At 37.9% G+C, this 24,812-nt stretch overlaps 1 protein-coding gene across 1 annotated transcript in view; it reads left to right on the top strand.

Annotated features, from left to right (window-relative positions):
* Positions 1–11,903, top strand: part of LOC107699174 (Down syndrome cell adhesion molecule-like protein 1 homolog) — a 136,912-nt gene extending 125,009 nt beyond the window's left edge. The window contains exons 23-35 of the mRNA XM_016500367.1: positions 771–924; positions 2,019–2,136; positions 2,322–2,485; positions 2,847–2,945; positions 3,640–3,828; positions 4,083–4,370; positions 4,611–4,766; positions 5,374–5,404; positions 5,561–5,679; positions 5,861–6,013; positions 6,106–6,300; positions 6,461–6,772; positions 9,577–11,903. Coding sequence (XP_016355853.1) covers positions 771–924; positions 2,019–2,136; positions 2,322–2,485; positions 2,847–2,945; positions 3,640–3,828; positions 4,083–4,370; positions 4,611–4,766; positions 5,374–5,404; positions 5,561–5,679; positions 5,861–6,013; positions 6,106–6,300; positions 6,461–6,772; positions 9,577–10,109 — 2,511 coding nt within the window. The 3' untranslated portion in view covers positions 10,110–11,903. The remainder of the gene's footprint in view (positions 1–770; positions 925–2,018; positions 2,137–2,321; positions 2,486–2,846; positions 2,946–3,639; positions 3,829–4,082; positions 4,371–4,610; positions 4,767–5,373; positions 5,405–5,560; positions 5,680–5,860; positions 6,014–6,105; positions 6,301–6,460; positions 6,773–9,576) is intronic.
* Positions 11,904–24,812: the final 12,909 nt, after the last annotated feature.

Below are 24,812 nucleotides of genomic sequence, written 5' to 3'. Positions count from 1 at the left end.
AAATGTGTTTATGTGGTTTAAGGTTCTAGGTTCAAAAAACACATTATTTTCACATTATATGAGTCAGAACAGCTGGCATAGTAGTCTACTCTACCAGGATCAGGAAACAGTCCTCCATAAAATGCGCTGCACACATCTGAATATTTGGGTTGAACTGTTCTGGAACAGTTATAAATACAACTTAACCACTGATTTCTAGTTTTGTCCACTTTTGGAAGGCCAAAGAAAGTAGTTTTGCTTTCACAACGAAAAACACAGCATCACACACGGTGGGCTTGAGTGAGCGGAGGCCGGCGGGCTTGAGGCAACCACATGTGATGACACTGGACGGGACTCCACTTCGTCCACGGTGAAAGCCGATCCGGCGATCCACAGCGCGAAGTTGATGTATTTCCTCAGCGACCAGCACGGATCAGCTCTAGGCATGACAAAGCTGATATCTTCTTTATGCACCAAGAGCTTATAACACTCCAAAGAGAAAGGAAACATTGAAATCGCATCATATGACCCCTTTAAATTTCAACTAGCTAAAAGAGAAAACGAACTGTACAAGCTGACAATGTATGCTAATACCCACCATAACAGCCCTTGTGGCAGTGCTGAGAATGTGGCGTACTATTGTTTCAATATGATTTTTATTTGGACACATTTAGAATGGCAGCAATGCATAAAATCGAGCTTACATAGCTAGAAACATGTGTCCAAGCATTTGTTGTCTTTATCCGCTGTAGGCACATTTGTAACTTTATGTGTTTCTGCAATGATTCCAGGCACCCAGCGAATACGAAGCCAACCCTGAGCTGCTGATATACAGAATCACCCACCTGACCCGGGGTAAGCAGTATCTGATCTGGGCAGCCGCCGTTACCACTGCTGGTCGAGGAAACATCAGCGAGAAGGTGACTGTGGAGCCTGCTGGGAAAGGTAAGTCTATCTAGAGTTTAATGGGATAATAAGTATTATTCATAGCTAAATGCCCCTTTTCATGAATGCTGGTGTCATATATCGGCAATCAGCTCTGTACCTAAACATATGCACTAAAGAAGTCATATGATCTCAAAACAGGCAGTTTCCACGCATAAATTGATGTTTGAGGTTTCCTGTCTGTAATTTAGCTTTATTTACTTAGCAATCATGTAGAAATTGTGCAATTGCCTGATAAGGCAGATGACCTGAGTGAGAACTGGGTGTTACAGGTCATTCTCTGCCACTGATGCTCTCTTCTCTTCCTTTTCTTTGATTTTCTCCTGATGGATAGAGGTAAAGCCTGTCATTTATTATGTGGAGAGGAGTAAAAGCAACTAAATGAGAAAGAGATGGCAGACAATGACCCGGGCAATATGCCAGACAATGAAGGGGGCAGTTCAATCAATATTTATTGGGTCAGAAAACCAGGGAGAGAATCTATGAGTGTGTCCTTATTTAATAACTAATTCACAGCTAGTTTAAAGAGCAAGCATCTCTTGATAGCCGATTCTTTCATGTATGAACGATTTCCAAAGTGATTGTGAAAAAAAAAAAAAACTTGAATTCACTAAATGTTCATTATATAACATGTAGACTTTAAACTGTAGAAAACATACTTCACACAGAATGTGTTTTTGTATTTAAAAATGCATGGAGCAGTGCAGTGGAATGGGGGGGTGAAGAGTCAAAAAATATATATATTTTTTTTAAGTTTAACTTGAGTATCATGTTTTTAGAATGCAGTGTCATGTGTGAGACTCTGCAAAAGAGTTGAGCACAATGATCAAATATGTCTGTCTAATTTATTGCTGATAGCTTTGTTGGCAGCGAGCCGACATATTGTGCCGTTGCGCTTCGGGCACCCCTACTTGCAGACATTTCTTGATCCCATCCCCCCCTCTCTCTCCCACTTTGCTTCCTGTCTATAGTCTGTCCTATTACAATAAAGGAAAAACTAAAAATAAATCTTAAAAATAAATAAATATATAAATAAAATTTCTATCTAATACATCAGTATATTAATATATGACTCTTTTGTTTGTGCTACTCAGCTCCTGCTAAAATCCTGTCTTTCGGAGGAACGGTGACCACTCCATGGATGAAGGAAGTCCGGTTGCCGTGCAGCTCAGTGGGAGAGCCAACACCCACCATCAAATGGACCAAAGACAGGTCTAGGATCAGCTTTCGTCACTTTCCTGAGAACACTGTTTTTTCCAATGAGTCTTTGAAATATAGACACTTACAGGTTTAGATTTACAAACCCAAATACCTCCTTTTTACTCTTCTGACTCTTCTTAGACATTCACCTCTAATTTATTAAAAGATGAGAAGGTCAATATGTTTGATCCTCACAGTGAGGACACCGCCATCCCAGTCACTCAAGATGGTCACCGGAATATTCTTTCAAATGGTACCCTGGTGCTGCGCTCTGTGAAAGCCGAGGATTCTGGGTACTACACCTGCACGGCCACCAACACACTGGGGTTTGACACAATCATCGTAAACCTGCTGGTGCAAGGTAAGGAATAGCATACTTCCACAATGTCCTGGGACAACATTCCTATCAACCAGTCAGATTTTAAGGTTTGATTTTAGGGTTAGGGTGCTATCACATGAAACTTGGCTAAATGTTATAGATTTTATATCTGTGTGGGGAAATATTTTGCTCTCAAGCAAAATTAATGATTCCACAGATTCCTGTTGATGACTCTGTCAACCACAAAAATGTGCCAAACAATAAATGTGACCATATAAGCTGGGGACAGAGATAGGATTATGTCTTGTTCCAGGACAAGTAAACATTGATCCACAGAACACGTCCTACTAAAAGCATGGTGGTCAAAATGTGAAAAATTGACTGCTGGTGTTTGTCATTATAGTGCCTCCAGATCAACCACGTTTAACAGTTTCCACCACGTCCACGTCTTCAATCACTCTGGCTTGGATCCCTGGAGACAATGGAGGGAGTTCCATCAGAGGTACAAGAACCTGTCCTGTCTCTTTCCAGTCACCTCACACTTTTTATGTAGTGGGCTCCTCAAAGTACAAGTCTCTTTATCTCTCACCCTTTTTCATTTTAATTTATCTATCTTTAAGATTAGTTTTATTTTTTTTCTTCTTCTTTTTACAATCTCTTTTTTTGTCTCTGTCTATCTGCCTTCCTCTCAGACTGTGTTTAATCTGTCACTGTGTCACATGTTACTGTCAAACTGCTTGCATCTCAGTAAATTAGGTAAAAAACAGAGATGTGGTGTTTATGTGTGGAAAGATGGGAGGAGAATAAGGAGCACACAAGGCTGTCAGTGGGTAAATCCTTTTGATGTGGCACCCTTTATTTTGCCATCTGCCAAAGCCAAAGTGAGACACCAAATCCGGGCCGCGCCTAATTATGGGCGACGCCATATTGTGCATCTATTTGCATAACTGTGCAGTCAGCATTTCTCTCTCTCTCTGGGTTACTAATTGGGGTTTACAGCAATGTGATCAGCCCTTCTTCTGAGATTGTTACTCTGTAAGGTAAATGCGCCATCTAGTGGTGATGTTCGGAAATATCTGTTCTGAGTGTTCTGAGTTAACTCCAACTTCATGAGTTTGATTCCCAGGAATCGCATGAACTAGAAGTATAATATATAATATAATAATAATATATTGCATATGTGTGTGCATATTCAGGTTTTGTGCTGCAGTATTCAGTAGATAACACTGAGGAGTGGAAGGATGTCTTCATTAGCTCTAGTGAACGTTCTTTCAAGTTGGACAACCTGCGCTGTGGTACCTGGTACAAAGTCAAACTTGCTGCAAAAAACAGTGTGGGAGCTGGTCGCATCAGCGAGATCATTGAGGCCAAGACTCACGGCAGAGGTGAGCGGTTCTAGCTAATTCCCTATGTTCTACACTTTTTGTAGCTCTTGTAAAATGTGTATGTGTGTGTGTTCATACTGGAAGATCCACTTTTATATACACTACCATTAAAAATTGTGGGGGTCTGTAAATTTTTGTTTTTGAAAGACGTCTCTTATGCTCACCAAATAATTTATTTTAAAAAGTAATTGATGTAAATGTAATGTATTTCTCTGCTGGCATATTGTAAAATGTGGTCTTTTCTTGTTTTGCAGAGCCACAGTTCAATAAGGACCAGCCCCTTTTCACTCACATCAACTCCACCCATGCCCGACTTAACCTGCAGGGCTGGACGAGTGGCGGCTGCCCCATCACTGCTGTCCTGCTAGAGTTCCGCCCCAAAGGCACCTGGGCCTGGCAGAGTGTCCGCACCAACGCCTCAGCTGACATCTTCCTTGCCGAGTTGCGTGAGGCCACTTGGTATGAGCTAAAAATGAAGGCGTGCAACAGCGCTGGGTGTGGAAACCAGAGCTCCCAGTTTGCCACGCTGGATTATGACGGCAGTAAGTTTACAAACCGGAGAGTTTTATTTCCCAGTAATTCTGCCAGCATTAGTACAGATGTACAAATATATTTCCTACAGAGCCAGGGCATGTATTACAGAATGACACAAAAGAACATGTACAATTAGCAGCTAAATCAATTAATTAAGCTGTTTTTAGGCCTGAATTTTAGAGATAAGAGGCCTTGATGTGAGCTTTATCTCGATCTCTGTACTTATCTCGATTTCCTTTCCTCTGCAGGCACTATTCCGCCTATTAAGTCAGCACGAGGGGAAGGGGATGATGTTAAAAAGCTTTTCTCTATCGGCTGCCCTGTTATCCTGGTCACGTTGGGCATGGCTCTACTCTTCATTATTCGCAAGAAACGCAAAGAAAAGAGACTCAAGAGACTTAGAGGTGAGAGAGAAATAGGCAGAAAATGTAGAGAAAGTTGTTTGAATAGAATTATATATATATATATATATATATATATATAAATAGAGTTCTGGCATGAAACTCTAGATGGCGCAGTCCGATAGGTCTAACTCAGTCTGACCTAATTACACCTAATTAGCACAGCTGATTAGTTCTCTACTGTATCGGTAGCCAATGAGCTCGCTGCTCAACATTCAAATATATGACTAGTGCTTGCCGTAGCAGTTGCAGCTTGCTTCAGAAACCCTCCACCTTCCCCAGCTCCACCTGTATATATCTGCTACTAGGTGATTCATGTATGCTATATGGGGTTATTTCATGTGTGTTATATTTGCAGCAGCAATATTTCTTACATGCTCACAGCAGCATGTTGTGGATGTATTGGCAGTGGCAAGTCTCGGTACTTGCTCTGCCGCAGCAGCAGCAGCGTAGCAGATCTATTCCGCCAAGACCAAATACATTAATATTGTCATGTACATTACCATGCCAATCCCTCCGAGAGTTGTCATGACAGAAATATAGTTATTACACATTTCTAGAATAATTTTACAGGAGTATTAAATAAAATTACTCTGATTTCCATCTGTAGATGCTAAGAGCTTGGCTGAGATGCTTATCAGGTAAGGACATATTTAGAAGTCTGTGTACACATTAAACTCCAAAATTAAAACTCAAACATTAAAATTTGTGTTTAAAGAAGTGGCAGTGGCAATACTTTTTCCCCCCCTCTGTGTTTGTGTGCGTGTCTGTCTGTGGTTGTTTTGCACCTGGAGCAGTAAGAACAATCGAAGTTTTGACACTCCAGTGAAAGGCCCACCTCAGGGACCTCGACTGCACATAGATATCCCCCGCGTGCAACTACTCATCGAGGATAAAGAGGGAATCAAACAGATAGGTCAGTGTGTATGTGTTTGCATATATGCAAGTCATATGCTATTGCAATATATTTAAAAAATCTGAGATAGAGTTGAGTTGAGTACTGAAAGAAAACGTTGATAAAAAAGTAAAGTAAAACTGAAGGTATAACATTTTTTTTTCCTCAAGGCTTGTGTTTTTTTCTCTGTTGTGTGCTATAGGTGAAGACAAGGCCACCATCCCTGTGACGGACACGGAGTTCAGTCAATCAGTGAACCCTCAAAGCTTCTGTACGGGTGTGTCTGTGCATCACCCCGCCCTCATCCAGAACACAGGCCCATTGATTGACATGTCAGACATCAGGCCGGGCACCAGTATGTCACAACTCACCCACTCATTCCATAACAGATGGAAGATGGTATAATTAGTGAATGTTTTATACACTCTCTGATTTTACCTTTCTCAGATCCAGTATCGAGGAAGAGCGTGAAGTCTGCGCACAGCACGAGGAACCGCTATTCCAGCCAGTGGACTCTGACTAAATGCCAGGCGTCCACACCTGCTCGCACTCTCACCTCAGACTGGCGGACAGTGGGCTCCCAGCATGGCATTACGGTCACAGAGAGTGACAGCTATAGCGCCAGTCTGTCCCAGGACACAGGTCCATACACTTACAGACACATTTCCGATTTTAAGAATATTTATTGTCCTATTAGCCAGACTTGGTCTTATTCTGCCCACTTTGACAGAAGGGGTCTGTTTCACCAGCATATGAAGTTTTACAGAGTGTACACACTCATTCTGTCCTCTCCTGTCCTCAGATAAGGGACGAAACAGTATGGTGTCCACAGAGAGTGCGTCTTCCACATACGAGGAGCTGGCCCGAGCGTATGAACATGCTAAGCTGGAGGAGCACCTGCAGCACGCCAAGTTTGAGATCACCGAGTGCTTCATCTCTGACAGCTCATCTGATCAGATGACCACCGGCACCAATGATAACGCGGATAGCATGACCTCTATGAGCACACCATCCGAACCGGGCATCTGTCGCTTCACTGCCTCCCCGCCCAAACCGCAGGACTATGATCGCGGCAAAAACGTGGCAGTGCCCATTCCCCACCGCGCCAACAAGAGTGAGTAAACAACACATTTAGGTGATTTTAAGGGGGTAATCATAAGCATTTTGAAGCTATGAAGCAGTGATGCAAGTTCAAGTACAGCTTGTGTCATTTCTAGAAAATATTCAAGCGTGTAGTGCTGCAACCCTATTGTAATTGTAAGGATTTTTATTATCATTCTGCCATAAAACTGATTGTGCAGACCAAACCATAAGGCACAGAGACTTGAAACTTAGCCAGATGGTACAGCTCAATTTGTGGAGAGACTAGCAAAGACTCCAGAGACCTCAATCGGCCACAGTGAAATTGCAAAACGGCTCATAACTCCTAGACTCCATAACTCAAGTGTCTCAAAACAAACAAAACAGCTACCTCCTATTTCCTGTATGCAAATGTTTCCACCATTTTGAATTTTGTCCAACACCTACTTTTGAGAACTAGTCCTAGGTTTTTCGCCTGATCAAAACCAAACCAGTGTTGAAATATTCTCTGGAGAGTGAATAGCAATAATAATCAAAAAAAAGTTAGAATTTTGACTTCCCGTCAGGACAGGACAGCAAAATGTTAGAAAGGGTCAGAGCCACTTTAACTAAAATGCTTATAACTCTTGAACAGAATACGATTATCTTCACCAAATTCAGAACAATTATGCAATAGCTCAGTCTGAAGTAACATAAACATTTTTTTTTTTAAACTGAGTTTAGCCACTTGGTGGCGCTGTACGAGTCAAAAAAAACAAAAACAATATGACTATAGAGGACATTCACATATCTAAAAAAAACATGGCAGCCATTGGTCAATGAATTTGTGCACCTATTAGACAAGGTTAACAGAGGCCGATCGAAATTGGTGGGCCTGTTTGACTCATGGCCCTAAACAGGGTCTGTGAGAAATTTGAAAGAAATCAGCCACTGGGGGGCAATATCATATTTTTCAAATGCATAAACGATTGTATATTGCGTGGTTTTTCACACATACACACAATATTCATAATATATGATAGATCTCCTCATTCCAAACAATTTTGCCTCAAGAACCACTGCTGTCAATCAAATTGTTTGTTAAATATGTGACAATATGTATAAAAAAATATAAAAAAAACACTGCAGTTCTCTGGACTCTCCAGGTCAATAATTATATATATAAAAAAGTTGAACTTTACACTTTGGTTACATATAACAGGATCATTTGAAAAACAGCCATGGCCAAATATATCCAAAATCCTATAAATTGTAAGTTAAACTCAAAACTTCACAAAACTAAAAAGTTTCATGGAGATAGTACCATAGGTTGCACTCTAACAATTAAAAAGGTTTCAAAAGCACGATAGTTCGATATTTGCAATTCCTGAAATTGCAAAATAAATAAATAATAATAACAGAGTTTCTCTGAAACGCTCCACCTTCCCCAGCTCCACCTGTATAGATCTGCTACGGGTTATTTTATACGCTATTTGTGCAGCAGCAGTAGGGTTGGGAATCGAAAATCTATTCCGATTCCAGAATTGGAAGAAAACTCAAAACTTCACAAAACTATGTGAAGTCATGCAGTATGTGATTTTAAATAAGCATGCAAATTTTATAGAGATTGGGCAAAAAAATGGCACCATAATAGTGGTAAATAATATTATAATAAAGGTTAAAAAAAAAAATGCATTTCTATGGTAAATTCCTTGAAATTGCGATTATAACCACTAGATGGCAGCAGATGATCATTCACTGGCTCATCCTATTCATTAATATAGTACTTCTGTGAGGTTTTACATTTGTACAGACATATCAGTTTTTACAATTATGCCAGACTATGATTACAGTGAAATGTGAAAACTATGTATATAGATTCTTAAAAAGAGAAGACTTGCAGTAAGCATTTTGTTACCTACCATTTATTTCAAATATCTATATCTGCAACAAAATGTGTGCGTGCGTGTGTGTGTGTGTGTGTGTGTGTGTGTGTGTGTTCTCTATCATGGATGAGTTTTAGTGTCAGCCATAAATTTTGGGATGGCCTAGTCTCCCATAGCATCCATGTCATAAGGCCCTTAAAGTGCCTGAACTCCCGTAATTGCTGCTTGCAGCAATATTTATAAATGATATTTATTATATAAAATATTATAGATATTGATATTATATGATAAATATGTAATATTTGTATAATCTTTTTTTTATTATTCTGATAATCATAAGAGGTTACATTAAATAAAATGGTTTGCAAATGGCATAGTTTCAGTTAAGTATGAATATAAATAAATAAAATTATAAATAAATTATCAGGTATAAATAAAAAGATTATTTAAATATTTAAGTATTATAATTAATTATATTTTAATTAAATAAAAACATCTCTTGCTGTGCATATGTATGATTTCAGTTCAAATTTATGATATTTCAATGGTTCGTTTAAAAAAGTTTTTAAAATAAATTATATGTATTATAATATATAATATAATATATATATATGTATATATTATATTAATATCTTAATTTGTATATATTATAAAATATATATATTATGTTATAAATAATATTACGGTTTTGTATTTTTTATTATTACTTATAACAATACAACTTTTTTGTTTGTTTGTTTGTTTTGTTTTGTTTTTGTTTTTTGCATATGTCATTTTGAAATTTTGGCAGTGTACATTTTAACAAATATGTCCAGAGGTATGGCACAGACCTGTGTTTTTTTAAATGTTACAACAGAATCTCTGGTGTTAAAATTCCAAATAATTATTTTAAAAGCGATTACTGTAGAAAAGACTCCAACAACAGAGGCTGTGATTTAACATAATTTTACTGACACTTGCGTCTGTCCTGCAGGTGAGTACTGTAACCTCCCCCTCTACATGAAGACAGACCCTTTCTTCCGGAAACAGGCAGAGCTGCACGACCCCTGCCCTGTGGTCCCACCCCGCGAGGCCTCCATCCGGAGCCTTGCCGCCCGGGCCTACCATACACAGGGCCGCCACATGACATTAGACCCCTCAAAGCAGCAGGCCCTGACACTGAGCCACGGTGGCCTGAGCAGCCTGACCAGCTCAGGGGCCTCTGGTACGTTGGGCCCAGCTTCAAGCGGGGCTGCTGGAAGCTCCAGCATCAGCTCAGGCACGGCCACCCTGCCCCAGAGGACTCTCACAATGCCCAGCACCTCCTCCACCTCCTTGGCCCCAAGCGGGGCAGTCGCCGCTGGAGCAGGAGCCAGCACGAGCTCCACGGGAGGCAACGGCCCGACGCCTGGCAGTTCCAAGGTCGGGGGATCCAGAGACTCTCTGCTAGAGAGCAGCTCATCTGGCCTGGGCAGACTGCAAAAGCAGAATGCTGGGGCGTACTCCAAATCCTACACTCTGGTGTAGCTAACACACACACACACGTATACACATACAGTACGTTCACACACACATCTGGAGTCTGGGCAGGGGCGGAAATGAACAATGGCAGGACAGGGGTCTCTCTCTCTTTTCCTCTCGGTTACCTTTTTCTGCATTCCTTTTTTATTCTTCTGCTCAAGCTTTTTTTATCTGGCCTTCTCCAGGAAAAAATATGCCAAACCCCAGGACCTTTTCCCCAATTTTGCCTTTTTTTTGTCTTATGTTTTGTCCTTCTCTCTTGCTTTCTTCCCCACTCTCCTTTCACTTCTCTCTGTCAAAGACACCTTGGACCTTATGCACGAAATGCTTTCCATGTGCACTTGTTCATTTGATTTCTCAACTTCAGAAAATAGGAAAAAAAACGATTTTAAGAGATGTATTGTTTCACATTAACCTGTCTAGATGTTTTTAGGCTGTCAAAAAAGGTGTCTCTTTTTATGTCTCTCATACTGCAACGCATTGCCTCGGAAAGCTTATGCATAAACAAATCCACCACGGTGTCCACCTTCCGCCCCTCCTGATCCACAATGGTCTGGAAAAACAGCTCGAAGACGAAAGTCTCGACCGCCTGAATCGAGTCTTTGGGATGTTTTCATGCAATTGATGACAAGTATAGAGTGTTATTGACTATTTTGTAAACAAACAACAAAAAAAAGGTGAAAAAAAAAATGTTTGGAGCCATTTTCACTGCGGATGTATGGTTACTGTACTTTTATTTTTTTGTTCCGTTTTCTATTTTTGGCATTTTGAACTTTAGCACTAAGGAGGGCTGGGTGGATCCACAGAGCTTTCTCAAGCTTGTGTACGTGTGGTGTGTGTGTGTGTGTGTGTGTGTGTGTGTGTGTGTGCGCGCATGTGTATGTATATGTGTAAATATACATGTATACATGTGGCCAGCACACACCTTTAAAGGACCTCTCAACCAGGCCTGCACACTTGGTCTCTTGGCATCACATCGGCTTGGAGATGCCAGATGCCGTCCACTGAGCTACAAGGTCTAGAGTCCATATGAAAAGGGGGGACAAGTTGGAGAGAGTATTTAAAGGGTAGACGTATCTCCCTTCTCATTATCTCTCTACTCCCTTCGATATGAAAGAAAGGCTCTTTTTTTTGCTGTTTGTTCGTTCATTCGATTGTTTGTGATTGATGCTTATCACCCCTCCTTCCCCACCCAGACCTCCCCCAAAAAGGTTACCACTTCCTCTGTCTCACTGTGAACGCCTAACAGCCTCTCCTGGATGGACCAAGCGCAGGCAGAAAGGCGGGAAGAGGGCAGAGAGGTAGCGAGGAAGTAGAGGCAGACGGGCCCGTGAATGGAGAAAGAGAGATATCTGCTGTCGCTGTGTAGCTTTTCTGTGTTTGTTCATCGTTTCTCTTTATTCTTTGCTTTCCTTCCCCACACGAAGACTCTAACGGTCGTTCCTATTCGAAGGTCTTAGAGACTCTAGACTCTAGCGCAGGGGTGGATTAAGGAGGGAATAAGTGAAATGTAGGAGGGGAAGGTTTCATTCAACCCTAAATGGATCGAAATGCCTTTTAACCCTCCTTCGTTCACTCGGTTCCCAAAGCAAAGCCCCATCACAGAGAAACTTCCAAAAATCAACAAACTCTCCCAATGATTTCAATGGAAAAAAAGTACTACATCAGGGCTCCTGCAATACAAAAGAAAAATATATTGCAATGTTTGTTGTCAAAATATATACATATATATTTCTATCTAAAGATATAGTAAATATATACGTGGTGAGAGCAGAGATTTAATGCCATATCTAATTGAAAAAGGAAAAATGTTATTTTAAAAAAGATTTGAAGACAATCGCTCAGTGGGAGGTGCAGCAGTAAGCGAGAGGAGATGTCGATCACGAAACGCTGAGATAAACGGGTAACAACTAAGACAGATTGAAAAAGAACGGCAGAGGTTGTGTTTCGACATTCCGCGGTTGGGAATTCTGGGAAAAGACCTTTGAGGTTCCCAAACTAACTTCCTGTCATCGTTATAATCAGCCGGGGTGCATAATGCAACACGCCTGTATGGTATGAAGGAGATATTTATGGACAGTTCCAAACACACTCTCTACAGTTGCTTGGAAACAATGGAAATTTGCCACTGCAACTCCAGCTCATAGATGGACATCTGTGAGCGCCATCTGAATCCATGCACCATCTCTACTGTAGTTTAAAATACCCACAGTACTTTGAGAGCTTTCTGTCAGGTCCTTAAAAAGACAGTTCACCCAAAAATAAAAAAATGTCATTATTTACTTACCCACATGTTGTTCCAAACCTGTATGACTTTATTTCTTCTGTGGAACACAAATGGAGATGTTTTAAAGCAGGGGTGTCCAAACTCGGTCCTGGAGGGCCGGTGTCCTGAAGAGTTTAGCTCCAACCCCAATTAAACACACCTGAACCAGCTAATCAAGCTCTTACTAGGCATACTAGAAACTTAAAGGCAGGTGTGTTGAGGCAAGTTGGAGCTAAACTCTGCAGGACACTGGCCCTCCAGAACTGGGCACCCATGTTTTAGAGTGTTCCAGCCATACAATGAAAGTAGGGGAGTCGCAATATACTGGTACTGATGAATGATATTGTAATACTGGACATAATATCGGAAATAATACATTACCAGTACTATGCGGTTGACACTCCAACATCGTATGTGGTAGTATTCCACCTTAATACTGGTTGCCACACATCATAAAATAGTAATAGTAAATAGCAGGAGGTGCCGAACAACAAAAAAATGTGTTTTATTTTTTTTTGTATTGTTTTGTACAGTTATGGTTACTGTCTCTGCGCCTTCCTACACTCATATTTTGAGTGTGATTCATTGGCAAAAAAATAAAATAAAAAAGAGGAAAAAAATAAAATTAAAGATGAATTTGACTGATAACAATATTTATTCTTCCCGAATATTTCAATAGATAATGTAATATAATCATTATTATAAACTCTTTTGGCCACAATAATTGTGTAGTGAAAATCTGATATTTTGACAGGTTTAAATGAACAAAATTTGGACCCCATTGACTTTCATTTTATGGAATAATTGACGAATAGTGAATAAATGATGACAGAATTTAAATTTTTGGGTGCATTACCCCTTTTAGGTGAGATCGCTCCTCTGATTTAAAAAATTCAAGCTTTCAGCATGTCTGATAGGTCATATATTATATATCGGGAAAGATTTCTACCTTTATATACCGCATATTTATTGGTGACTTAGAACACACAAACCCTGCAGACTTCAGCACAGGAAATAGCACACATTTATTGTTTGTTCAACAGGATTCTGTTTAATGCAGCCGCCTGAGCATATCTCATGTTAGGAAGACTTGACGCAACAAATCCTAAGGTACAGAGTAGGGACATGTCGTGTTGGGTTTAAAATTGAGCTGATTGAACGATAGTATATCTGTTTGTGGCATATAAAAAAAAATAAAAAATCTGTTTGACTTGCCAGGAGATGTTTTTTTTTTTTTTTTGGTGGCTTGATAAATTAGGATTGTGTTACGGTGTACCCAAAGTTGTGTAAGATAAATAAATTTGATCACCCAGATCTAAACTTGAGATAGAGTTGCGAAGAATGTGGACTTGTTTTAAAAACAGTGAAAGAAGTATGTGTTCCTCTTATTGCTGCTCAAATGCCCACTGACTGGGTTATTAAGTCTGTCTGATGGCAGACGTGCCCAGAGCATTTTGCCATGAACATGTTTCATTAGGATTAGACCGATATCTATATCAGTATTAATGCCTGTTCAGGTGAAACATCTTGTGAAAATATTCCCTTGACCACCCCAGAAAGTCCCCATGTCCCATGTTTTTCATATTTAAAAGACAGTTGCTGACTTAAATTTCATTTACTTATTTTTTTTTTCTCAGTTGCATTGTTTATAAAAATAGATGTATCCAACTTAGTTTATTTGTTTGGTTCTATGATGATTTATGTTGAAAAGAAAATGCAGTTGTGTTGCGCAAGGGGGCAGGCCTGTTTAGCCAGTCAAATCAGGGACCCCCACGCTCCAACCAATCACAGGAGAAGCTGTGTGGATACTGGGTGGAGTCAGGAATAGAACTCCATCCCCACACGCCTGTTTCCCCACCCGAATCATCCGATTAGCCCCTTTTCTTCAACCAATAAATATTCCTGCTATACCCAAGACCTCCCTGTCAGCATAATTTCTAATCTACAAATAAAGACTCTTGTATATATGAAACTGTTTTGTATAAATAATCACTATTTTCGACATCTCCATTAGCAACCAGGGCACAATTATAAGTCTGGTTAAAGGTATAACTTTAAATGTGAGGGGATTAAAAAGACAAAAAAGTATAAAATCTAACAAAAAATACTTTACACCTTGAGTTTTGAATGGGGCACATAAACCCAGACCAGACGTCTGGCATTTGATTTATTTTCTCCTTTTTATAATTTGTCTTATGTTTTTATTCATTTATGTTGTTGGTTGTTTTGTTTGTTTTTACTTTTGTTTTGTTTCTACTTTTTGGTTAACTTGACGAAAAATGGCATTGCATGCTCTGAATATTTTGCTGGTTATTAAAAGAAAAAGGGAAAGGAGATAAATAACTAAAAGGGAAAAAAAAGTTTAAAAATGCAGAGGGGATTCCTAAACTTTTATGGAAAAGTTGCTTCAATTTGCAATTGCTTGTGTTTAAATATACAGATTTTTTTTTTCTATGAAAACAAAACAAAAACAGAAAAAGAGTACTCCAACAACTTGTGCAATAAAGCTATCTTTCTATGAATAGTGCCTTGTCCCTTGTGTGATTTTTTTTATATGTAAATTATATCTATATATCTATATATACAATTAGAAAACAACTAATACAACTGGAAAACAAGTATCTGTATAGCAATATTCCATAATTTATTCATTAAGGTGCACTCGGTAATTTTTGTTCATTAATTGGTCCTGAACTTACTGACATCAATATGATGGGAGCATCAATAATACAAAAAAGCAGTCGTTGTTTTGTTACCTTACCAGTGCCAATGAAGACGTGCTCTAGTTATCCATCCATCCATCTTCCAAACCACGTGTCCTGCTTACGGCCTATTAAAGCTTCTATTGATGGTCATCCATGCTTAATTTACTCAGTTAAGGTGTACAATGATGGAAGTTGTGGATATAAAATAAAGAGTATGGAAGTGTTCACTCGGAGGCCATATTAACGCCAATCAGCTGTTGCTTCGTAGCTATATTCGAAACTCTCACCGTCAGCTGTTAGCGGTCATGCAAATTTGTTTACTTCAATGGGGAAAGGAAATCGTCTCTAAAACCGTTAAATATTGCGTTCCAACAATAAATTCTGACAATAAAATAAATTGCCTCATCAGGTCAAATCACACGCAGTACAAAAACGTCCCAGAGATTTTGGCTAATGCGCATGCGCATTGTAAAGTAAACAAACACGCGTTTGACTTTTTCAACAAAAGGGGTCCTAGTCATTTTCTTTTTTTTTGGGGTCCTAGTCTTTTTTTTTTTTTTTTTTTCTTTTTTTTTTTTTGAAGTGTTCAGTTGGTCAAGGGATTTAGGTAAGAGTTTGTACAAAATTTGTCATTTTGATCCTTTCACTAGCTCACCAGCAGAGGGAAGAATGACATTAGGCCTATGTCTTGGATGGAAAACTTGGGTGTTTATTGAATGTGATTGTACTGTTGCCATGACAGTTTATAAAAATCACTGGTACATTATCAGTTGAAAATTCACATTGCTCTCTGCAGGCTATGTAATTTTCACATTGCACTTTCTCACCTAGGCACATACCCACATAGTATGTAACATATAAATGTTACACTGAGGGTAAATTCATTGTTACACAATGTGGATTAACCTAAAAAAAAAGAGTTAGCTATACTTTGAGGACACAGTTGCCCTCAGAATTCAGTTAAATTTGATTTCAATCTTAAAAATGCAAACTATTTTTATTATTTCTAAATAAAATTGTCTTTCTATAAAAAATAAATAAAGATGTCTATGGTTTGCCCTTATTTCAAGGGATAAGTAAACATGTGTGGAGTAGATCACTGTGATATTTTGCTAGGTTATTTTAGTCTGCATGTTTTGTGTACATATCGTCCTCATTTATCATAAAGATCTTCTGATGTGTGAGTGTTTGTTTTGTCTGAAGTTTGTGGCATCCATTATCAGCAAATGGTCTGAAATGTTTGTCATTGTCTGAACGTGTGTTTTCGTGCAGTTGTCAGCTATCTGTAAATCAGAAACGTGACTGTGCCGCTCACAGGTGTCGTCCTCCTTTAACATTGATGAGACCAGGCTTGCATGTGGACAGTTGCTGGGATTATAGGGCTCAGAAATTGACACTTCAAAAGCTTACAGTTTAGCCTGGTTGATCTTTCATTTGTGGTCTTTCTGCTTGTTTTGCTGATACTTCCTGTACTGGTTCTGAATTGTAGCCGCTGCCTTCTCGGCAGAGGTTCTGGTGTGTCCATTACTGCAAGAAGAATCTAAAAAAACATGGAAAAGAATGGATAAAACGAGGAAATTTTGAGAATTAGAGGATGCTTTAGAGAATATTTTGTGATTTTATTTATGTGACAAGATATTTTAATGTTTTTGTTTTATTTAATTTTACAGTTTAGGTTTCAGAATACAATTTCAGAATTGTTCATACGTACTCTTTCTGTAAACTCCTATGCTGTTCCTTCTCTGGCCCTCAAACTGCAAAGCAAAAAATAAATAAATAAATAAAAGAAAAATTAACTGATAAAATCATTCAATCCTATATCTTTTTAATATGCATAGACAACTATAAATAAGCCATTTAGGTTCAATTATCAAAAATGTGTAATCATTGCGGTGCTATCAAAACATTGTTTTGTTTATTTGAGCATCCTGACCAGCCTTGAACCAATAGTGTGAGTTTGTGGGCGGGGCTATCTATTTTTCAACCAATAGTAGATGGGGGAATGTTTGGCTATGAGTCCCTGTTGCAGTTCCACTTGGTAATGCCAGTTGCATAGAAACTACTCACTTAAAATGGATAATTCTCTCCAGAATGAAAATGATTTACTCACCCTCATATTGTTCCAAACCTGAATAACTAACTTTCCTTTCTGGAACACAAAATAAGACTTTTTGGAAAGAAGTTGTTCCAAGTCTGATGCCAGAGGTTATTTTCTGTCCCCTGACCCGCCATCATTGACGTCAAATGGCATATTTGACAGCATGTAAACTTTACTGTGGGGAGAATGATTTCATCACAAAATGATTTATGTTTGGAATATAGTGTGTCTTATGGACCACATTTGTTTTTTGTTTTTTTCACTGTATGAATAGAATAGCTAGAATATTAAGAAAAAAAAAAGAATGGCACATGGGTGAGTAAATTATGAGAATTTTCAATTTTGGGTGAACAGTCCCTTTAACAAGATTCACAAATTTGCGCCATCTCGAAAATGCTTTTACACTTGCTTTTACGTCACTACTTTGAGGTCTACGAAAGTGTCAGTCCATCCTCATGTCCATGAACGCACAAAAGCATCAGCCATGACAGTCTTATCACACGTGTCGCCTCTCTGTCTTTCCCGCCGGAATGTGCCAGACATGGTGGCACAGACAGATCACGCAGGTGTGAGACATCTCTGCCGGGACATTCCACACATGCCACTGCAGCGGGTTACTGCGCGATTCAATGTGTTCATGCCATTGGGGTCATGTCATGGTCATTATGAGGGCTCTACTCTTTGCACAGGCAGTTATTTTCACTCAAATGGAAGATGGCTATATCAGAAAAATTCTATATAATAAGAAATGTGCATGAAAGTGTCTGAGAGTATTTCTTGGATGTTTTAATTGACCAATTTATCTTCAAAGGCACTGTATGACCCGTAAATAAATCTTTAAAAGGACTGTGTGGCCCCTACATAACACTACATTTGATAGGAAAGTTTGATCTCGAACTGGAGACCAAGTAGTTTAGTTGACGTCATATTTAATGGCATCCAGTATATATATCTGATCGACATGCTACAGTACAAACCCATACAGACATTAGAAGTGGTGTACCAAAGAGCTTGAAAGCTATTGCAAAGAAAGTACACTGATGTCATAACCTTATTAAATTATTAATTGTCAACCATTAGCAACCTGATTTGACTGTTTTGACTGTTGCAGCACATGCCAAAAGTAAAGCGGCTTTGCTGTCTTTAGTAAGGAGACTTTTACAGGGGATTGTCCACGTAATCAGTGTCCTGTGCTTTGGATAGAAATGTTTGCTAAATTACTATCTTTGTACTCTTATATCATCTTTATATAGTTAAGAATTCAAATGGAAATTAATTAATATATTAATAAACACTTTCAGAAAAAAAAAAAAGGTAAGCTGTTACTGGAGCGATACCTTTTCAAAAGTTACTAATATGTATTATTTAGGTACTAATATGTACACTTCATTTGCTAACATACACATTTAAGGATACTAATATCCAACCTTTAGGGGTAAATAAGGTACAAAGGTTTACCTTTCAAGAAGGCTTTTTTGCTTCCATAACATGTCTTCTTTCATACTAGTGGAAAGAAAACATCCAACATGTACATTTATGTGTTATTATTTTATCTATTTGCATCTGCATATTTCAATTAAAATTCATATTTTAAAGGCTGTTTTCTCAAATTATTGTTATAAATTAGTTTTTTATCATGCACTGAGCCAGAAATCTCCACTTCAGTAGCTTACTTACACCAAACTTTACAGTTTTATTTCAATGTATAATCTAAAGTTTTTTTTTTTTTTAATTATTATTATTTATTTATTTTTCTTTTCCTATAGCATACACCTATATAACATCTATACAGACTTCTCTTTTATAGACCGTAATGCATTAAGACACAAATCCTTCTCCATTGGATTACAGGCACCTGAGGGATGTCCGAGCCTAGATATTCTGAGGTTAGCAGAGAGAGAATATCTGTGGGTGTTGGCCTTGAACTGCACCTTGTAATGTTTTAACATCAAAATCCTTGTCTCTGTGTCTACCCACCAGCGTTGCCCTCTTTCAAAGTGAAAGTGAATGTGACGTGACATGTGGCCAAGTATGGATACCCATACTTGGAATTAGTGCTCTGCGTTTAACCCATCCTATATACAGACACACAGCAGTGAACACACACACCGTGAACACACACCTGGAGCAGTGGGCAGCCATTTTTATGCTGCGGCGCCTGGGGAGCAGTTGGGGGTTCAGTGCCTTGCTCAAGGGCACCTCAGTCGTGGTATTGAAGGTGGGAGAGAGCGCTTTACATTCACTCCCCCCACCTATAATCCCTGCCGGTACGAGACTCCAACTCTCTAACCATTAGGCCACGACTTCCCCAACCTCACCTTTACTCTCAAAATGATATTTTGTAAGTACAGTCTTTTCAATGTGAATTTGATAGCCACACTTCTGCAAGTGTAACTTTGAGGGCGAATCAAATTAAGAACTGTAGTGGTCATATTTCACATCAAAATCAAGAAACTTATTAGCATAAAGACAAAAAGTGTATTATTATTATTATTATTATTATTAATGTATTTATTCTTTGTAACATTATTTTCGTGATTATTAAGCATATTTCCTAACTTCTCATTCATCTAAATAATCTAAAAAAACGGCATAAATTAATTTATTCTGTTTTATATATAAATAAATCAATCAGCTCATTACACAAACTGTAATGTATAGATTAATATATAATTGAAATATTTTTTTTATTTGCATTAATAAGAATGAGATTTTTTCACATTACACTACTGATAATTGGGGAAATGTGTGCTTAATTGCCATAACATTATTATAATTATAGGCTACAGGCTCCATTTTCACTCAGACATATTATTTCTTATATGTTTTTCTTTGTATTAAAGGGTGAAATATGACCCTGAAATATTAAAATTTATTTTGGGTTTAAGTGCTTGTGTAATGTAGTAAAATAGCTAAGAATTAACCTCCTCTGAACGACTTCCTTTCCGACTGTGGGAGACATAGTGGACCTGCCATGGCAGAGGCTGAGACACCATGTATGGAAGAGGTTTCTGTTGACGTACCCACCGAACACCCAGCTGAAACACAAGAGACAGCATAAAAACCATTTACGCCTATGGAATGTTATAAAAACCATTACGCCTATGGAGAGTCCCCATAAACCATAAAAACAAACCTGTGTGTGTGTGTGTGTGTCTGTGTGTTGCATAATGTACAGTATGTTGTTGACGTATGTACACTTTCCCATTTGAGTCTGCATTTTGCCTCTTTAAGGTGACGTCAAGTCTTTTGGTTTGACTCATGTTGTGTTATGATCTTGCATGCTAAGCTGTCATTAGAATATGTCCATCTTGTCCCCTGTGAATTACATCAACTCTTGTGGAATAAATAGAACAGCTGTATCAAAACTTAAGATATCTACTTCCTGCAGTCTCATTTCCATTGTTTATCAAGAGTATTAAGGCCATGAATTTTCAAAGTCATGCACCCTAATATCTTTATTACTCAAGGATTCAAGGATGTTGTATGATTAACCAGCTAGAGAGGAAATGTGAACTTAAAGAGTTTCATATATAGCATTTATTATTATTATTATTATTATTGTTATTAGTATTATTATTATGGAGTTGTGGCAATGCTACATGGTACTAAATGGTTACCTTAATGAGCCATGGTATTTAAGGGTGTTTTATGAACTACAGGAACTTTGTTCTTTTTCTTTTTTTCTTTTAACATCCCTGCCACATTACTGTCTTTGAAACATTTGACCATACCTTAATTATTTTATTTTATCCAATCTTTAAATGTGAAAATGCCTCATAAAATATTATTATGTCATGGTCATTTAAACTAAAAGGAAAATAAACATAAACCATTTGTAAATATTTGAGTAAAAAATAAATTTATTTACTTACCTACTTATAAAAAGTAAGTATGACTGTCCCTCTTGTATGACATCACTTCCACCTTGACCAGCAACTGGGAGAAGTGATTCTAATCCTCCTGTGATGCATGAATGCTGGACATTTACATATTAAGCTGGTGAGAGAAACACCCCAATATATCTCCACAGAACATTTTAGCACCTCGTTTTAATGTTAAAACATTCATGAAAATTCTCCTTTTGTCCATATGTTCTAAAGTGCTTTGAATTGTGTGGACGGTCATTTCCAAGTCAGTGAGAAAAGAACCTATTTAATTAAGAAAATAAATAAAACCATACAAGCCCTCTGCACAGTCTGACTTGTGTTGCAGCCTGGTTTCCACACCGTGCTGGATTTGTCTGGCCAGAGGAGAACTGGCCCTCCGAATGAGCCTGGTTTCTCCCAAGGTTTTTTCTCCATTTCTGTCACCAATGGAGATTTGCCACTGTAGCCTTTGGCTTGCTTAGTTGGGAACACTTTATTCCTGGCAATATTGTCGGCTTAATTGCACAGACACTATTGGAAGAGAGCTGAACTGGATGTTGACATCACTGAATCATGACTTTAGCTGTGTTTACTATTGTCCTCCTACATTATCGACACACTATTTTCTTGTTTGACACTGTAAAGCTGCTTTGACACAATCTGTATTGTATAAAGCGCTATGTAAATAAAGTTGACTTGACTTGAAAACAACTGTGATATTGCCCTGTGTATAACTGAGTCCTCTCACCATATTTGTCTGTCTAGCATTTTTGTCATAGCTCATAATGTCTGGCATATGAAACTATGACAAGAATTTAAGTCAACTGAAACGCTTTTAGCCGGAATGTTGACAAATGGCAACACATGCACAAAGATCTAATCTAATGAGTTGTCTTACCTGTTCAGCCACTCTCACCATCATGTATATGGCTGTTAGCATTGTCACCAGCATTTTGAAAGCCTGTTCACTGTATTTCTTTGTGTTTTTCTTCAGGTAGTCCCGTTCAGAGTCAACTGTGGTTATACTCTGAGAAGTCAAGGATCTAGAGCTGCATCTTTCTGTTCAGTCAGACACACTCAACACGGCTAAGTCATTTAAAGAGATTTGGGTTACAGAAATAGGAGGCATGTAATCTTTTCCTATGCGCACATGAGCGTTTATCCCTCTGTGTAAAGGTTTAACCTCATCCTGAGCCTGACATTACACTTAACTTGATTTACTTGAACTTGACTCAAAGGAATAGTAAGGAACCACCTAGAACACTCTAGTAACCACACAGCAAACTAATAAAAACAAAGGCAAGCACCAGTTTATACATGTAAAAATGTACTTTTCATAGACTATTGTATACATTTATATATACTATTATATAATTTACCCCCAGTTTCACGAACAAGGCTTAAGCCTAGTCTCAGACTAAAATGCATGTCTGGGCTGTTTTAACTGAAATAAACTTGCAATGAAAGATCTTAAAATATGCCAGTGTTATTGATTTGTCTCAAGATGCTCAAGATGTTTTTTTTTTTTTTTCTAATGTACGTTTATAAAAGATACTTAAATGTCCTAATTAAACTATGGCCTGATCCTGGCTTAACCTAAGCCCTGTCTGTGAAACCCGCCCATAGTGTTCAACATTTCAAAATGATTTGAATAAATATAATCTCCATATCATTTGTCCTGAATTTACCTCCAAGGATCAAAATCTATGGAGCTATTAAGGGGACATAGTGATGAAAAAAATATAGAGTATATTTTATTTGTTAAAAATTTGAGTTTAATCCTTTTGCATTTCCCCCAAGAAAACTGTTTGCAAAACATCTGGTTTGAGTTCCCCGGAAAATCTTATGTTTGCTCCCAAAAGCATTGAAATTATTATTATCATGGGGTTCCGTAAAAATACATTTACATCAGGACATCAGAAATCACAATTTGTAAACAGCTTAATCTGTAAAACAGATATTATCGAAGTACATGAGTGTTCAGAATCTCTTCTCAACTAATCAGACTTTACAGTAATCAGTCAGTAACTGGATAGATAACAAAGGGTATGATGTCATTAATGAAGTCATCACTCCTTCATGGAAGCCATAGCAGCACGATCCTTATCTATACATCATAAATGCATAAAAAAATTAAGAGCAATAATAATTAAAACTCAGTTTTTGTTTGTTTGTGTGTGCGTTTTTGTGATTTATGAGGACACAAATTTGTATAATGACATGGGTATGACATAGGTATTACAACGAGAAGGTGATTTATGAGGACATTTTGAGTGTCCCCATATTTCAAAAGGCTTGTAAATCATTCTCAATGAGTTTTTGTGAAAATCTAGTAATGCAGAAAGTTTCCTGTAAGGGGTAGGTTTAGGTGTAGGGCAATAGAAAATACGGTTTGTACAGCATAAAAACCATTTACGCCTATGGAATGTCCACACAATTCACAAAAACAAACCTGTGTGCGTGTGTGTGTGTGTGTGTGTATGTGAAATGTTTTACTTAAAAAAAATTAATGTTTTTTTTCTTCAAAATAAATGACACTTGGTTTCAAAATTTAGTTCACAAAATATGTATTAAAGAAGTGTTTTAAACGATCACATTGCATAATACTGTGTAGGACATCTGTTTGATTTATTTGGTACTTTTTCTGCTGCATGGCGCTTGTTGTTTTGTGAGTGTGTACGTGATCAAGAACTGTATCTGCATACAAACCTAATGAAAGGGGTGTGGGAAATTCCAAAAAAGCAGACCTTATCACTCTCAGGGCTCATATAAGAACTCAGTGTTATGATCATGCCAATGTAATTTCCATGTCATGACAGCACAGCACACAAGCTGACGAGATAGCTCACATACATTTGTAGGTAAGCAGATTTTTTGTAACTCATTCCAGAGCAAGATGATGTCAGTCTTACCAATGATACTGATGAGTACATATTTTGTATAAAACCATTGGCAAAGTTTAGCATTTCAGTGATTTTATTAAATGAGAAATTACATTCATTTTGAATAGGTATGATAGTAGTTGTGTACTTGATATTTGATTTGAACTGATGTGTGGTTTTGGATCTATGTTTAATGAATTATTCACTAGCGACTGCCTACTCCTTGCTGAGGAATGCAAAAGCATTGATTTTAATGAGAAATTAGCTTTCCATCTGTGTGGTTTATGATAAGCATACTTATGACCCTCAGGAAAGAAGAAAGATGCATGTTAAGTAGTTGCTGATGTATGAATTCTGCTGAACGTTGATTGCATTGACAGTTACATAGGCAAATAATAAATGAAAACCCCAGCTATGTGAATTTGATATACAGAACACACACTATTAGACATCCAACCAATAATGTCGCAACACTGTCAGAAAGTAATTAGCCCAGCACAATTACCATAGTTTTGCACCCCTAAGGCAAAGTTTTAACAATTTTGTTCAATTGTGTTCCTTTAGTTTAGAAAAGGTTGGATATAATTGGTCATCTGTTAGGGATATGAACATCTAATTTACAAAATGCCTACCTGTCTTAAAAAAGCCAATTCATGAATCTATTATCAGGTGTAGTCTGGACTCTTACGTTTTTGTTGCAAAAAAAAAAAAAAAAACTTGCATTTTGTATTTGCATGTTGTATATATTGTGTACTGGTGTTTATTTTTTTTTTTATTTCAGTTTCTGTAGCAGAAAGAGAGACATTCTTTAGCATTATGTCATTTCTGGCCTGCTGGTCAATGTGATTCTTCGAATTGTAACTGACAATCAAAGAAACATTCTAAAACA

This window comes from Sinocyclocheilus anshuiensis, unplaced genomic scaffold (genome assembly GCF_001515605.1).
Source record: "Sinocyclocheilus anshuiensis isolate Anshui unplaced genomic scaffold, SAMN03320099.WGS_v1.1 scaffold374, whole genome shotgun sequence".
Lineage (NCBI taxonomy): Eukaryota > Metazoa > Chordata > Actinopteri > Cypriniformes > Cyprinidae > Sinocyclocheilus > Sinocyclocheilus anshuiensis.
The sequence above is the reverse complement of the archived record's forward strand: the minus strand, read 5'-3'. Positions and strand labels throughout refer to the sequence as shown.